Consider the following 15,648-nt stretch of genomic DNA (forward strand, 5'->3'; position numbering starts at 1 on the left):
AGGTCGGAAGGGGTTCCGACCTGTTCAATAGGGGTTTGTTTTTTCCGACAAGTCGGGAATTCCTGCCGATCCGCATGCTTCTGTCGGAAATGGGGCCAAATCCGACAGGTTTTGGCCCCCTTTCCGACAAACTCAATCCTACTTGAAAAAAAGTTGGATTGAGGTGAGGAGATGAGCAGTGCTGCGGGCGGCTGGGGGAGCTGAGATCGGCGGCCAGCAGAAGGAGCTGGCTGCGGGGGGACATGTCTGCGGCGGGGGGAGAGGCGCTGCAGGGAGAGAGGTGCTTGTCCGTCCCTCGACCAGGTACCGCTCTACCTGCAGCGCCTCCCCACGCCACTGCAGACATGTACACCCGCAACCAGCTCCTCCCACCGGCCACCGATCTCAGCTCCCCCAGCCTCCCACAGGCACCTCTTTCCCTGCAGCGCCTCCCCTCGCCGCCGCAGACATGTCCCCCCACAGCCAGCTCCTCCCGCCGACCGCCGATCTCTGCGCCCCCCGCCACCGTCCCGCTCACGCCCACCGCCGTTAATACCCACCCTGGCCGCTGCTGTCAGTGCATCCGCAACCGCTGACAGCAGCGGCAGCACAGGACCCTGTGTACTGCCAAATCAGACAGTCGGATATGGCTGTCCATTGAATAGGGGTTGTCGGATCCATTCCGACAACTGCATGTTGGAATGGATCCGACTCTTATTGAATATACCCCTTAGTCACACTCACAGCAACAGTGTATAGACTCCCGAGTCAGCAGCAGTGGATTATTGTAATTTACTGGGGAGCGGCGCACCACTAACGGCAACATACAATGAGTCCGTGTGACACCTGCTGTGGGCCCCATCACTTCGCAATGCACCGGCTGCACCGCTGCTAGTTCCGCCATTGCATTGTACATTTTAATACATTGCAATTTTATGCCCATGTATGAGGACTAAGCAAACTATAAGTATGTGTGGTTTATATCTGGAGTTGCTATAATCATACAGCAAAATATAAAATATATACAATAGTGTATTTATGTTAGTCTGTTTTCCTCTGTGATACCCACAAAGTAATAGTTCTCTCTCAAATTTGATAGCAAGTAAAGACCTACATATAGTAAATATACCTATAAATGCAAAAAAAAACAAAAAACTTAACCTTGATATTTTCAATAAACACAAGTTCAATACTCATTGTGTTATTAATGCATTGCCAAAAATCACTGTCGTTTTTACAAGTTAAAACCTAAAAAGGGGTGAATAACAAATAAATTAAAAAGAATAATTTTTATAATTTCTTGATGAATACATTTTACCTCAAGCAAGAAAAATATATATTTAAAGGCCCACATTTTATTAGATGTTCCCGAGGTGATTCTGGCAATATACTGTAGCTGCTAGATTTGAAGAGGCAATTACAGTAGTTCTAAGGTAAAACCAGGTTGCTTTGCTTGATCCCTAATTATAGGCTAGCAAATCAGAGCCTAATAAATGTGGGCCTAAATATTAGTTTAAAAAATAGAAATTGCATACAACCTTGCTCTTATACATCACTTTAACATATGGTAACCCACATTTATTGTTCACTTTCTGTTTTTACAGGCAAGTATACAACCCTCTGTCCCGAAAGCCAGATCTTTAGCTACATGATAAATTCATACCCACCCACCTGTCGCTCTCTTAGTGAACTGGACATCACCTACCAAATCTACTTTGATCCACTGCCTGGCTGCACATGTGAGCAAGGATACTATATGAATGATGGTGGCATATGTGTTCCAGCTTCTGCCTGCCCATGTTACTATGATGGGATTGAAATACCTGCAGGACAAACTACAAACAAAGATGGAGTTTTGTGGTGAGTACTGACACGTATAGGGGTAGCGTCGAGCCATGGCACCCGGATCAGGCTCATCACAACTCCCCCCTCCATACACACAACCACACACCATGAATTAACCCCCTATTAAACAATTTCCTCATGGTTTAATTCCCCCCTAGGAGCCTTCATTAACTTATTCCTCTCCATTCCAATATCATTTCTTTATCAGCTCCCATAAATATCTTCCCACACATAGTCTGGAGGGGAAGTTTCTTAAGTGATTTACATGCTGGGGAACTCAAAGGGTAGGAGGACAGTACTTAAGGAGAGGTAGGGGGTGACCACCACACTGCCTGCATGTTCTATGTCACTGAATGCAGATACTGCACCTAATAGCCATAGAGCCGGAAGTTGCGCGCAGCCTTCCCGACTCTGTTGACTGCAACGGCCCACCAGCCCATCGGCCCTTCTGGCATTTGCGAGAAGTGCCAGATGAGCAGTCCGGCCCTGTTTGTAAGTAAAGCAAAAAAGCAAGTAACTGGAAAAAACCATGGTTCACTGCAGGTGGGGCAGCTGTAACATGTGCAGAGAGATTTAGATTTGGGTGACGTGTTCAAATAGAAATCTAAATTGCGGTGTAAAAATAAAGCTGTTGAACATTTGTGGGCTACATGCAAAAGCAGCCAGTATTTACCCTGCACAGAAAAAAATATAAATGTATTTGCTCCCCTTGCATTGCAAAACGTTACTTGTTTGTTTTTTTTGCTTTACTTACTAACATGAACCAGTCCATTCATTCTGAAGTAAATGTCTTTGATGCCTCGTAGCTGCATGTAAAAGGGGTTGTAGTGTCCATGGCATTTAGGATTAGTGGACTTGGTATAAAATTGCAGATAAAGTACAATGATGCCTGCCGCGGTTCACTCTTGTCAGCCCTCATTCTTTTGCCTTCTTACCCAGGTTAGCTCCCGGGTCACACAAAATTGGTGCGTACAATGCCAGTGCTAGTGTCCAGGTTACTCGTGCATTGTACCTTTGTTGGATTAGTGATGTGAATAAGACGCAAAATCAATACAAAACTGTATAGTAGAATGCATGGTTAGGATGGCTTAGTTGCAAAGTCTAGAGTGACAAATTAGGCTATTTGGCGCTATTTGAGAATAGGAGCATGTAAACAACAGGGGAGTATTAATGCCCGAGGTGGAAAGTGCGCAGGGGGGCTTTTTCTGGGCAGATTATTCCCATCCCATCTGCATCTTACCTTGTTTCAGAAAATAGGTCCCTCCTCCTCCGCTGCGCTATCTCCCCAGTGATATTTGTGAAAATTGAGCATGTGCACAAGAGAGCAAAATCTCTGGCACAGTGCCAAAGTCTTTGCTTTCACTGCAAATTGTCATCTTCCTGAAGATGTAATTGGGAAGATGGCGGAAGAGGAGGGACCGAGTTTGCTGCAACATGCTAAGTATAATCTGGGTGCAGGGTTACCCATTATAAATAAACATGGGAGGTGGTTGATAGATAGACAGTTAAGATGTTGACAGTCAATAGGTCGACACCATAGGGTCAACTGTCAAAAGGTCGACAGGGTCAAAATGTTGACAGGGTCAAAAGGTCGACAGTCAAAAAGTTGACAGGGTCAAAATACAGACACAAAAAAGGTTGACACCCATATGGTTGCCATGATTTTTAGGGTTTTTTCATGTTTTTACAACTTTTGCTGCATTTACTATCCACGTCATAAACTATTACCTTTAGTAACCTTGTGGCTCGCAAAGTGGAGCAGAGCGGGGCGAGTGTAGCAAGCCCATGAGGGTACGTATTTCAACAAATTTACTATTCATGTCACAAGCTAATACCTTTAATAACCTTGTGGCAAATGAAGTGGAGCAGAGTGAGCCACCGAACCCAAAATGTGGTGAGTGAAGCGAGCCCACAAGGGGATGCATTTCAACAAATTAGGGTAAAAATGTTTGAAAACACAAAATAACAACCAATTTTGTTGTGTCGACCTTTTTGACCATGTCGACCTTTGGCCCTGTTGACCTTTTGACCCTGTTGACCTTTTGACTGTCAACTCTATAGTGTAGACCTAATGACTGCTTACAGTATCTTTTTAATGTCTATCTTCTGTATCACACCCATGTGCCTATGGTGAACACATCGGTACAGTATCACTTCAATTTTTAGACGATAATACATTTTAAAAGATAAAGGACTAAGGTGCTTTGATTTCTCTATTCACAGGTATAGAAATTGGCAACCACATGGGCATATTGTATCTATAATGTCCATTGTGTCCAGTGTGTGTGTGGAACATAGGGGGTCATTCTGACCTGATCGCACGCTGCAGTTTATCGCAGCGGTGCGGTCGGGTCAGAACTCGGGTCAGGGTCGGATCATTCACACCGACATGGGCGTCCCCCTCATGTCAGTGTGAATGATCCTAGCTGTGCTAAATTTAGCACAGCTACGATCATCTCGGAATGACCCCCATGGCCCCTTTGTCCAAGGGGGCTCATACCACACTCCCTGCACACACATTACATTTACTGTATCTGTCAGTATCGGCTTTGCAGGAATCACTGGGAAAATGGCATGGCCACCATTTTCCCACAGAGTTGCACATATGCGGTAGATAAATCACCAGTAACATAGTGTGGGCACAGCAGACTCTTGCATAGTAGCAGAGTCTACTTGGCAGCTGTACCAGTCAGGGGAAGGGAGACCCGTATGGAGGCTGCACATGGGCAGTCTCCTCTCTCCTAAGCCACCCCAGATGCAACTACAGATGGAGAGAGAATTGACAGCATAGGAAAGGAATGAGTTAAACATCTTGTGAGGGGTTGACCCAGTGGTGCAGGTGGGCGGGTACGGGTGGGTACGGCGTACTCGTAAGAATTTAGCCGTGGGTACGCCGTACCCACACCGACGGGCCGCCGCTCCTCGCACCGCCGCTGATGTGAGGGAAGGAGAGCGCAGCCTGTGCCTCTCCTTCCCCTCAGTCTCCGGCGGGTGTCATAGTTTAATTCAGCGCCGATCCGTGAGCCAATCAGAGCTCGCGGTGCGAGCTCTGATTGGCTCACGGATCGGCGCTGAATTAAACTGTGAGACACCCGCCGGAGACTGAGGGGAAGGAGAGGCACAGGCTGCGCTCTCCTTCCCTCACACAGGACGGCAGCGGCCAGCGGCAGCGATGAGCGGGGGAAGGGGGGAGGCATGTTATACCTGGCACTGGGGGATATCTGGCACTGGGGAGGGCATTTCTATCTGGCACTGGGGGATATCTGGCACTGGGGGGGGCATTTCTATCTGGCACTGGGGGATATCTGGCACTGGGGGGGCATTTCTATCTGGCACTGGGGGATATCTGGCACTGGGGGGGCATTTCTATCTGGCACTGGGGGATATCTGGCACTGGGGGGGCATTTCTATCTGGCACTGGGGGATATCTGGCACTGGGGGGCATATATACCTGGCACTGGGGGATATCTGGCACTGGGGGGCATATATACCTGGCACTGGGGGATATCTTGCACAAGGGAGCATGTATACCTGGCACTGGGGGATATCTGGCACAGGGGGGCATGTATACCTGGCACTGGGGGATATCTGGCACAAGGGGGCATGTATACCTGGCACTGGGAGATATCTGGCACTGGGGGGGCATGTATACCTGGCACTGGGGGATATCTGGCACAGGGGGGCATGTATACCTGGCACTGGGGTATATCTGGCACTGGGGGCATATCTGGCACTGTAGGGGCATTTCTGTATCTGGCACGGGGGGCAATGTATATCTGACACAGTGGGGGCATTTGTGTATCTGGCACTGTGGGGCAATGTATATCTGGCACTGTGGGGCAACGTGTATCTGACACTGCGAGGCAATGTATATCTGGCACTCTGGGGGCATTTCTGTATCTGGCACTGTGGGCAATGTGTATCTGGCACTGTTAGTCAATGTGTATCTGGCACTGTGGGGCAATGTATATCTGGCACTGTGGGGCAACGTGTATCTGGCACTATTGGGGTCATACGTGTATCTGCCCCTCCCCCATATGTGTATCACGCCCCCATTTCTCTGACGTCCTAGTGGATGCTGGGAACTCCGTAAGGACCATGGGGAATAGCGGGCTCCGAAGGAGGCTGGGCACTCTAGAAAGATTTATGACTACCTGGTGTGCACTGGCTCCTCCCACTATGACCCTCCTCCAAGCCTCAGTTAGATTTTGTGCCCGGCCGAGGTTGGATGCACACTAGGGGCTCTCCTGAGCCTTTAGAAAGAAAGTATAGAAATTAGGTTTTTTATTTTCAGTGAGACCTGCTGGCAACAGGCTCATTGCAGCGAGGGACTAAGGGGAGAAGAAGCGAACCTGCCTGCTTGCAGCCAGCTTGGGCTTCTTAGGCTACTGGACACCATTAGCTCCAGAGGGATCGACCGCAGGCCCAGCCTTGGTGTTCGGTCCCGGAGCCGCGCCGCCGTCCCCCTTACAGAGCCAGAAGCAAGAAGAGGTCCGGAAAATTGGCGGCAGAAGACATCAGTCTTCACCAAGGTAGCGCACAGCAGTGCAGCTGTGCGCCATTGCTCCTCACACACACTTCACACTCCGGTCACTGAGGGTGCAGGGCGCTGGGGGGGGGCGCCCTGAGAAGCAATAATAACACCTTGGCTGGCAAAAATACCACAATATATAGCCCCAGAGGCTATATATGTGGAAAATACCCCTGCCAGAATATAGGAAAAAGCGGGAGAATAGTCCGCGGAAAAGGGGCGGAGCTATCTCCCTCAGCACACTGGCGCCATTTTTCCCTCACAGCTCCGCTGGAAGGAAGCTCCCTGGCTCTCCCCTGCAGTCTACACTACAGAAAAGGGTAAAAAAGAGAGGGGGGGCACTAAATTTAGGCGCAGTATACATTTATATAGAAAAAGCAGCTATAGGGGACATAACTCAGTTAGTCCCTGCATTATATAGCGCTCTGGTGTGTGCTGGCATACTCTCACTCTGTCCCCCCAAAGGGCTTTTGTGGGTCCTGTCCTCTGTTGGAGCATTCCCTTTGTGTGTGCGGTGTGTCGGTATGGCTGTGTCGACATGTTTGAAGAGGATAATGATGTGGAGACGGAGCAGATGCCTTTAGAAGGGATGTCACCCCCTGCGGGACAGACACCTGAGTGGATGAGCTTATGGAAAGAAATGAGTGCACGTATAGACTCCTTACATAAGAAATTTGACGACATGCCAAATGTGGGACAGCCGACTTCTTAGCTCGTGCCTGTCCAGGCGTCTCAAAGGTCATCAGGGGCTCTGAAATGCCCGCTACCTCAGACCGCAGACCCAGATGAGGACACTGATACTGACACCAGTGTCGACGACGATGAGTCTAACCTGATGCCCACTAAGGCCATTCACTGCATGATTGAGGCAATGAAAGAGGTGTTACACATTTCTGATATAAATACAGGTACCACTAAAAAGGGTATTATGTTTGGGGAGAAAAAACTACCCGTAGTTTTTCCCCCATCAGATGAATTAAATGAAGTGTGTGAAGAAGCGTGGGTTTTCCCTGAAAAAAAATTGGTAATTCCTAAGAAGGTACTAATGGCGTTCCCTTTCCCGCCAGAGGATAGGTCACGTTGGGAAACACCTCCTAGGGTGGATAAAGCGCTCACACGTTTGTCTAAAAAGGTGGCACTACCGTCTCCGGATACGGCCGCCCTCAAGGAACCTGCTGATAGAAAGCAGGAGGCGATCCTGAAGTCTGTATATACACACTCAGGCATTATACTTAGGCCAGCTATTGCGTCAGCATGGATGTGCAGTGCTGCCGCCGCGTGGTCAGATAAACTGTCAGAAAATATTGACACACTAGACAGAGACACGATCCTGCTAACCATAGACCATATCAAAGACTCAGTCTTATATATGAGAGATGCACAGAGGGAAATCTGCCGGCTGGCATCTAAAGTAAGTGCATTGTCCATTTCTGCTAGGAGAGGCTTATGGACTCGCCAGTGGACAGGAGATGCAGATTCTAAATGCACATGGAAGTTTTGCCTTATAAGGGTGAGGAATTATTTGGGGATGGTCTCTCGGACCTAGTTTCCACAGCAACGTCTGGGAAGTCAGCATTTTTACCCCATGTCCCCTCACAGCCTAAGAAGGCGCCGTTTTATCAGGTTCAGTCCTTTCGGACCCAGAAAAACAAGCGTGGAAAAGGCGGGTCTTTTCTGTCCAGAGGCAGAGGTAGGGGAAAAAGGCTGCAACAAACAGCAGGTTCCCAGGAGCAAAAGTCCTCCCCCGCTTCTTCTTCCAAGTCCGCCGCATGACGGTGGGGCTCCACAGGCGGAGCCAGGTACGGTGGGGGGCAGCCTCAAGAATTTCAGCGATCAGTGGGCTCGCTCACAGGTGGATCCCTGGATCCTTCAAATAGTATCTCAGGGGTACAAACTGGAATTCGAGGCGTCTCCACCCCACCGGTTCCTAAAATCTGCCTTGCCGATTGCTCCCTCAGACAGGGAGGCGGTGCTAGCGGCAATTCACAAGCTGTATTCCCAGCAGGTGATAATCCAGGTACCCCTACTTCAACAAGGCCGGGGTTACTATTCCACACTATTTGTGGTGCCGAAACCGGACGGTTCGGTGAGACCCATTTTAAATTTGAAATCCTTGAACACATACATAAAAAAATTCAAGTTCAAGATGGAATCGCTCAGGGCGGTTATTGCAAGCCTGGACGAGGGGGATTACATGGTATCCCTGGACATCAAGGATGCTTACTTGCATGTCCCCATTTACCATCCTCACCAGGAGTACCTCAGATTTGTGGTACAGGATTGCCATTACCAATTCCAGACGCTGCCGTTTGGACTGTCCACGGCACCGAGGGTATTTACCAAGGTTATGGCGGAAATGATGATACTCCTTCGAAAAAAGGGAGTTTTAATTATCCCGTACTTGGACGATCTCTTAATAAAGGCGAGATCCAAGAAACAGTTGTTGGTGGGAGTAGCACTATCTCAGGAAGTGCTGCACCAGCACGGCTGGATTCTGAATATCCCAAAGTCACAGCTGGTTCCGACGACACGGCTACTGTTCCTGGGTATAATTCTGGATACAGTCCAGAAAAAAGTGTTTCTCCCGGAGGAGAAAGCCAGGGATTTGTCATCTCTAGTCAGAGACCTCCTGAAACCAAAACAGGTATCGGTGCATCACTGCACGCGGGTCCTGGGAAAGATGGTAGCTTCTTACGAAGCAATTCCCTTCGGCAGGTTCCATGCCAGAATCTTTCAGTAGGACCTATTGGACAAATGGTCCGGATCGCATCTTCAGATGCATCGCTTAATAACCCTGTCTCCAAGAACCAGGGTGTCTCTACTGTGGTGGCTGCAGAGTGCCCATCTTCTAGAGGGCCGCAGGTTCGGCATACAGGACTGGGTCCTGGTGACCACGGATGCCAGCCTTCGAGGCTGGGGGGCAGTCACACGGGGAAGAAACTTCCAAGGACTATGGTCGAGTCAGGAGACTTCCCTTCACATAAATATTCTGGAACTAAGGGCCATTTACAATGCCCTAAGTCAAGCAAAATCCCTGCTCCTACACCAGCCGGTGCTGATCCAGTCAGACAACATCACGGCAGTCGCCCATGTAAATCGACAGGGAGGCACAAGAAGCAGGATGGCAATGGCAGAAGCCACAAGAATTCTCTGATGGGCGGAGAATCATGTACTAGCACTGTCAGCAGTGTTCATTCCGGGAGTGGACAACTGGGAAGCAGACTTCCTAAGCAGACACGACCTCCACCCGGGAGAGTGGGGACTTCATCCAGAAGTCTTCCAGATGCTGGTAAACCGTTGGGAAAAACCACAGGTGGACATGATGGCGTCCCGCCTCAACAAAAAGTTAAAAAGATATTGCGCCAGGTCAAGGGACCCTCAGGCGATAGCTGTGGACGCTCTAGTGACACCGTGGGTGTACCAGTCGGTTTATGTGTTCCCTCCTCTGCCTCTCATACCAAAGGTATTGAGAATAATAAGAAAGCGAGGAGTAAACACAATTCTAGTGGTTCCGGATTGGCCAAGACGAGCGTGGTACCCGGAACTTCAAGAGATGATCTCAGAGGACCCGTGGCCTCTGCCGCTCAGACAGGACCTGCTACAGCAGGGGCCCTGTCTGTTCCAAGACTTACCGTGGCTGCGTTTGACGGCATGGCGGTTGAACGCCGGATCCTGAAGGAAAAGGGTATTCCGGAAGAAGTCATTCCTACGCTTATTAAAGCCAGGAAAGATGTTACGGCATATCATTATCACCGCATATGGCAGAAATATGTTGCATGGTGCGAGGCCAAAAAGGCCCCAACAGAGGAATTTCAACTAGGTCGATTTCTGCATTTCCTGCAAGCAGGAGTGAATATGGGCCTAAAACTAGGCTCCATTAAAGTACAGATCTCGGCTCTGTCGATTTTCTTTCAAAAAGAACTAGCTTCAGTACCTGAAGTTCAGACATTTGTGAAAGGAGTGCTGCATATTCAGCCCCCGTTTGTGCCTCCTGTGGCACCTTGGGATCTCAACGTGGTGTTGAGTTTCTTAAAATCACATTGGTTTGAGCAACTAAAAACCGTGGATCTAAAATATCTCACGTGGAAAGTGGTCATGTTATTGGCCTTGGCTTCAGCCAGGCGAGTGTCAGAATTGGCGGCTTTATCATGTAAAAGCCCTTATCTGATTTTCCATATGGATAGGGCAGAATTGAGGACTCGTCCCCAGTTTCTCCCTAAGGTGGTGTCAGCGTTTTACCTGAACCAGCCTATTGTGGTGCCTGCGGCTACTAGGGATTTGGAGGACTCCAAGTTGCTAGACGTTGTCAGGGCCCTGAAAATATATGTTCCAGGACGGCTGGAGTCAGAAAATCTGACTCGCTGTTTATCCTGTATGCACCCAACAAGCTGGGTGCACCTGCTTCTAAGCAGACTATTGCTCGCTGGATTTGTAGTACAATTCAGCTTGCACATTCTGTGGCAGGCCTGCCACAGCCAAAATCTGTAAATGCCCATTCCACAAGGAAGGTGGGCTCATCTTGGGCGGCTGCCCGAGGGGTCTCGGCTTTACAACTTTGCCGAGCAGCTACTTGGTCAGGGGCAAACACGTTTGCAAAATTCTACAAATTTGATACCCTGGCTGAGGAGGACCTGGAGTTCTCTCATTCGGTGCTGCAGAGTCATCCGCACTCTCCCGCCCGTTTGGGAGCTTTGGTATAATCCCCATGGTCCTTACGGAGTTCCCAGCATCCACTAGGACGTCAGAGAAAATAAGAATTTACTCACCGGTAATTCTATTTCTCGTAGTCCGTAGTGGATGCTGGGCGCCCATCCCAAGTGCGGATTGTCTGCAATACTTGTAAATAGTTATTGCTAACTAAAGGGTTATTGTTGAGCCATCTGTTGAGAGGCTCAGTTGTTTTCATACTGTCAAACTGGATATAGTATCACGAGTTGTACGGTGTGATTGGTGTGGCTGGTATGAGTCTTACCCGGGATTCAAAATCCTTCCTTATTATGTCAGCTCGTCCGGGCACAGTGTCCTAACTGAGGCTTGGAGGAGGGTCATAGTGGGAGGAGCCAGTGCACACCAGGTAGTCATAAATCTTTCTAGAGTGCCCAGCCTCCTTCGGAGCCCGCTATTCCCCATGGTCCTTACGGTGTTCCCAGCATCCACTACGGACTACGAGAAATAGAATTACCGGTGAGTAAATTCTTATTTTTCATTGGCCACGCCCCATGTGGCATTTGGCCACACCCATTTTTTTGCGCGCGCGCCTTCGGCGCGCGCACACAGTACCCTTAAGACATTTTTTCTACTTGCACCACTGGGTTGACCTAGCTGGTAGGAAAGTACAGCCCTTGGAAAGAGGGGAGGGTTAGTATATATAGGGAAGGATAGGCCATTTTGTCTCTCTCTGGTTGGTGAAATTGCCTTGTGCTGGGTGAGTGCTGCAGTGCAGAGCTCCCCATATTTGGTGTACAGCTAGGGTTTTTGAATTTAACTGCTCTCCCTTACTTTGGTCGCTATGGCTTCCCGCCCTCGCCGTTCCGCCGGGACCCCAGCTCGATACCGCACTTCTGGCGGTGGAGCTGGGCCGGGGGAAGGGATGGCAGGCCTGGGGGACGGGGCTCTGTCCCCTGCGGCCACCACGGGTGCGGGCAGGAGCGCTGCTAGGCGGGTCAGGTCGGCCTCGCCGCTGGGGGCCAGGCCGGCTTTGCCGGGCGGGCACGGGCGGCGGGGTAGGCCAGAGATTCAGTCAGGCCCGGAGGTAGACGGGCATCAGCCCTCGCCTCCGGGAGCGCCTGACGAAGCGGCGGTGTCCGGCGGGCGCGCGCATGCGCGCCGCAGCGGGCGCTTGGCGGTTGCTGCACAGGCGGCCCCTGTCTCTCCCCCCTTGCCGTGGCCGGAGCTGAGTGCCGGGCGGGGGGTAGAAGCCAGACGGGGGTCGGTGGCTCGCCGCGCGGGGCTTGCTTCGGGGCCTCGCGCGGCGGGTATGGTCAGTGCGGCTGGCGGGGGAGCTGTGACGGAGACCAGTGGGACGCGCGCACGAGGTGCGCGCGCGCCCACGCCTGCCTCCGGCGGCGCCGGCCGCGCACGTGTGCTCGCAGCGGCGCCGCCAGCCCTGTTGTCCCCCTGTTCACCGCAGTTAACTCCCCGGCAGCCGGAGTCCGGCGGGGGCCGGGGAGGCAGGAGAGGTAGGGCAGCATTAGGGGGCAGGCGGGAGGCACAAGTGGTGGTAGAATATGAGCACCGGAGTGCAGCTGCACACGGTGACTGGGCGCGCGAGCCTGTGCCCACTGCCAGCGGCGCAGTGCGCGCGCGGGCGCGCGCAGCTGCGCCGTGAGTTTCTCGGTCTCCCCTACTTACTCCCCTGGGGCCAGAATCCAGCGGCCCGCGGGGGAGGAGGGGGGGACAGGGAATGGGTCAGCGCCCGCAGGGCGGCGGCGCGTGCGAATTATTCCCAGGGTGTCTCCCCCCTAGCGGCGGGAGATAGTTCCGACTCGCAGGGGGAGGTGGCGTACTCGGAGGCGGAGAGCGAGGGCAGCGCGGGCGCCGACAGGGGCGCCCCCGTCTTCCCACCGGGGCAGAGGGCGTTGGGTGCCCGGTTGCCGCCGGTCGGGCGGCGGGCGCGTGGTCGCGCGCGGGCCCCAGCGGGAGGTTCTTCGGGGCCCGATGGCTCGTTTTGGGGGGGTCGCGACCCCTCCGGAGCGCTGGCGTCGGCCCTGGCCACTGTGGTGGAGGCTTTAGGGCCGTTAGCAGCGGCTGGCTCCCCGAGGACGACTGCTAGTTCCGGCGAACCTGCGGCGGCAGGCGGGGCCGGTGGTCGGAGGGCTGCGGCGGCGCAGCGAGTGGCACGCGCCTGCCGGGAGCTCGGGGCGGCCGCCGCAGAATTGGAGCAAGGTCCGGGGCAGGACGCGCAGGGGTGCTCGGCGGCAACTCCTTCCTCACGAAGGGCGCGGCATGCGCCGCAAGTGCTGGCGGGGTCCTCCGTGTCTTTCTCTGTTGCAGGGGACCTCGGGGAAGTGGAGATGGCTGAATACGAAGAGGAAGACGGCGGTTTGGCCACGCCGGAGGATTCCATGTCGGGGTCGGCGGCATCAGGTGAGGTGGTGCAGTCGGTATCAGGTTCCTCCACGGGCTCTAGTTCTCGTAGTTCCTCCTCTTCCTCCTCTTCGTCTTCTCTATCGTCGCAGGTGTCCGCAGTCAGTAGCACGACTAGGGCAAGGAAGCGGGCGACGAAATTCGCCAAGAGGGCAGCGGGCCAGCAGAAGAGGCGGTAGAGGCGCAAGCGGCTTAGCGAGGAAGCTCGTAGGGCCAAGAAGCGCCGCGATTTGCCCGGGGTCGTGCGCTGCGAATATACTGCCGTTATGCGGGGGCTTCGAGATAGCTGCCGCAGGAAGATTCGCAGAGGGGACTTCGTTGATGTGTTCGTCCTGACGAAGGACGCGAAGAGGGAGTATAAGGCGGCGGCAGCGAAGAAGGGTATCGGGACGGAGGCATTCCGTACCTTCGATAATTGGCTGGCCGGGTTTTGGGTCTTCGCGGCGTGTTACCTGGAGGACAGGCCAAACGAGCACATGAACATAATCCGGTACCTGCATCTCGTGCACGACATGCAGCGCACGTCTGCGGGATCGGAGTGGCGTAGGTACGACCAGGAATTCAGGGAAAAGCAGGACGGATTGCAGGTCATGGACTTTGGGTTCAAGGACGTTGAGGTCTGGCTCAAGGTCACTCGGGCTTCGCAGCAGGCTGAGGAGCCCCGGAAACCGGGGGCGGACGGGCACCGCGCAGGGTCGTCCGCCCAAGGGTCCGGCGCGGAAGGCGGATTGGCCAAGCCAGGTAGGTCGGCCGTCCGCGCAGGGGGGCGTGCCACCACAAAAGGAAAATGTTTCGCGTTTAACAACGCGGCGTGTTCCTTTGGCAAGCAGTGTCGTTTTCGACACTCGTGCCTGCAGTGTGGCGGATCCCACCCAGCTTCCTCCTGCTTCAAAGGCAGTCGGCAAGGTGCCCGGGGTAAGCAACCTTACCCCAGACAAGCCGCGGGTGGGAGCGCTTCGCAGAGCGCCAACACCAATTAAATTGGAGACGATGGGCTGGTGGTTGGACTTGTATCCGAATAGGGAGGATGCACAATTTTTGTTTTCCGGTTTTCAGTTTGGGTTTCGCTTGCCTGTTGCGAGCGAGGTGTCCGTGCGTGCCCAGCGGAACCTCCAGTCTGCCCGAGCCTTGCCGTTAGTACTGAGGGAGAAAGTGGATAAGGAGGTCAGGTTGGGCAGGATGGAGGGACCGTTTCCATCGCCCCCGGTGGATGACTTGGTCATCTCTCCAGTGGGGGGTGGTTCCCAAGAAGACTCCAGTCGCTTTCCGTCATTCAGCATCTTTCTTACCCGTCGGGGGCATCGGTCAACGACGCAATACCGCCGGCTCATTGCTCGGTGGTGTATCAGTCGTTTGACGAAGCATTGGGGATGGTCCGCGGTTACGGGACCGGGGCCCTCATGGCTAAGATTGATGATGAGTCCGCTTTTCGGTTGCTGCCATTACACCCGGACTCATTCCGTTTTATGGGTTTCCGGATTGGAGCGGAGTATTTCATCGACAAATGTTTGCCGATGGGATGTTCCGTTTCATGCTCATTTTTCGAGCGTTTTAGCACTTTTTTACATTGGTGCGTGAAGTCTTCATCAGGGGGTCACGGGGTCGCCCATTACCTCGATGACTTCCTGTGCGCGGGTCCGGCAAATTCACCACGGTGCGGCGACTTGCTTTTCAGCATCCGAGCGCTGTTTTTCCACTTCGGCGTTCCTGTGGCCGAGGATAAAACAGAGGGCCCGTCCTCCTGCTTGTCCTTTTTGGGGATTGAGATTGACACGGTGGCAGGAGCGTGTCGGCTTCCTCGGGACAAGGTGGTGAAGCTCCGCGACGCCATTTGCCGGTTGGTAGGGTCGCGTAAGGTCACACTACGGCAGGCGCAGTCCTTGCTGGGCATGTTGAACTTTGCTTGTCGGGTAATCCCGATGGGCAGGGTTTTCTGCCGGAAGCTAGAAAGGGCGACTGCGGGGTGTGCCAGACCACACCATTTCGTACGTTTGTCCTCAGAGATTAAGAGGGATTTGGCAGTATGGGCCTCGTTCCTGGAGGACTTCAACGGGGTGTGTATATGGCAGGCCCCAATGGTGGACAGCGCTAGGTTGCAGTTGTTCACCGACGCAGCGGGTGCCTCTGGATTCGGTTGCTATCTGGAGGGATCTTGGTGCGCGGCCTCGTGGCCGGCGGAATGGCATCGCGAAGGTTTAACAAAGGAC

The 15,648-nt window shown here is 52.9% G+C and overlaps 1 protein-coding gene across 1 annotated transcript in view; it reads left to right on the top strand.

Moving 5' to 3' along the window:
• LOC134968664 (mucin-5AC-like) overlaps positions 1–15,648 on the top strand; it is a 509,092-nt gene that overhangs the window by 112,219 nt on the left and 381,225 nt on the right. The window contains exon 6 of the mRNA XM_063944186.1: positions 1,584–1,839. Within this exon, the coding sequence (XP_063800256.1) occupies positions 1,584–1,839 (256 nt within the window). The remainder of the gene's footprint in view (positions 1–1,583; positions 1,840–15,648) is intronic.

Source organism: Pseudophryne corroboree, chromosome 11, assembly GCF_028390025.1.
Source record: "Pseudophryne corroboree isolate aPseCor3 chromosome 11, aPseCor3.hap2, whole genome shotgun sequence".
Lineage (NCBI taxonomy): Eukaryota > Metazoa > Chordata > Amphibia > Anura > Myobatrachidae > Pseudophryne > Pseudophryne corroboree.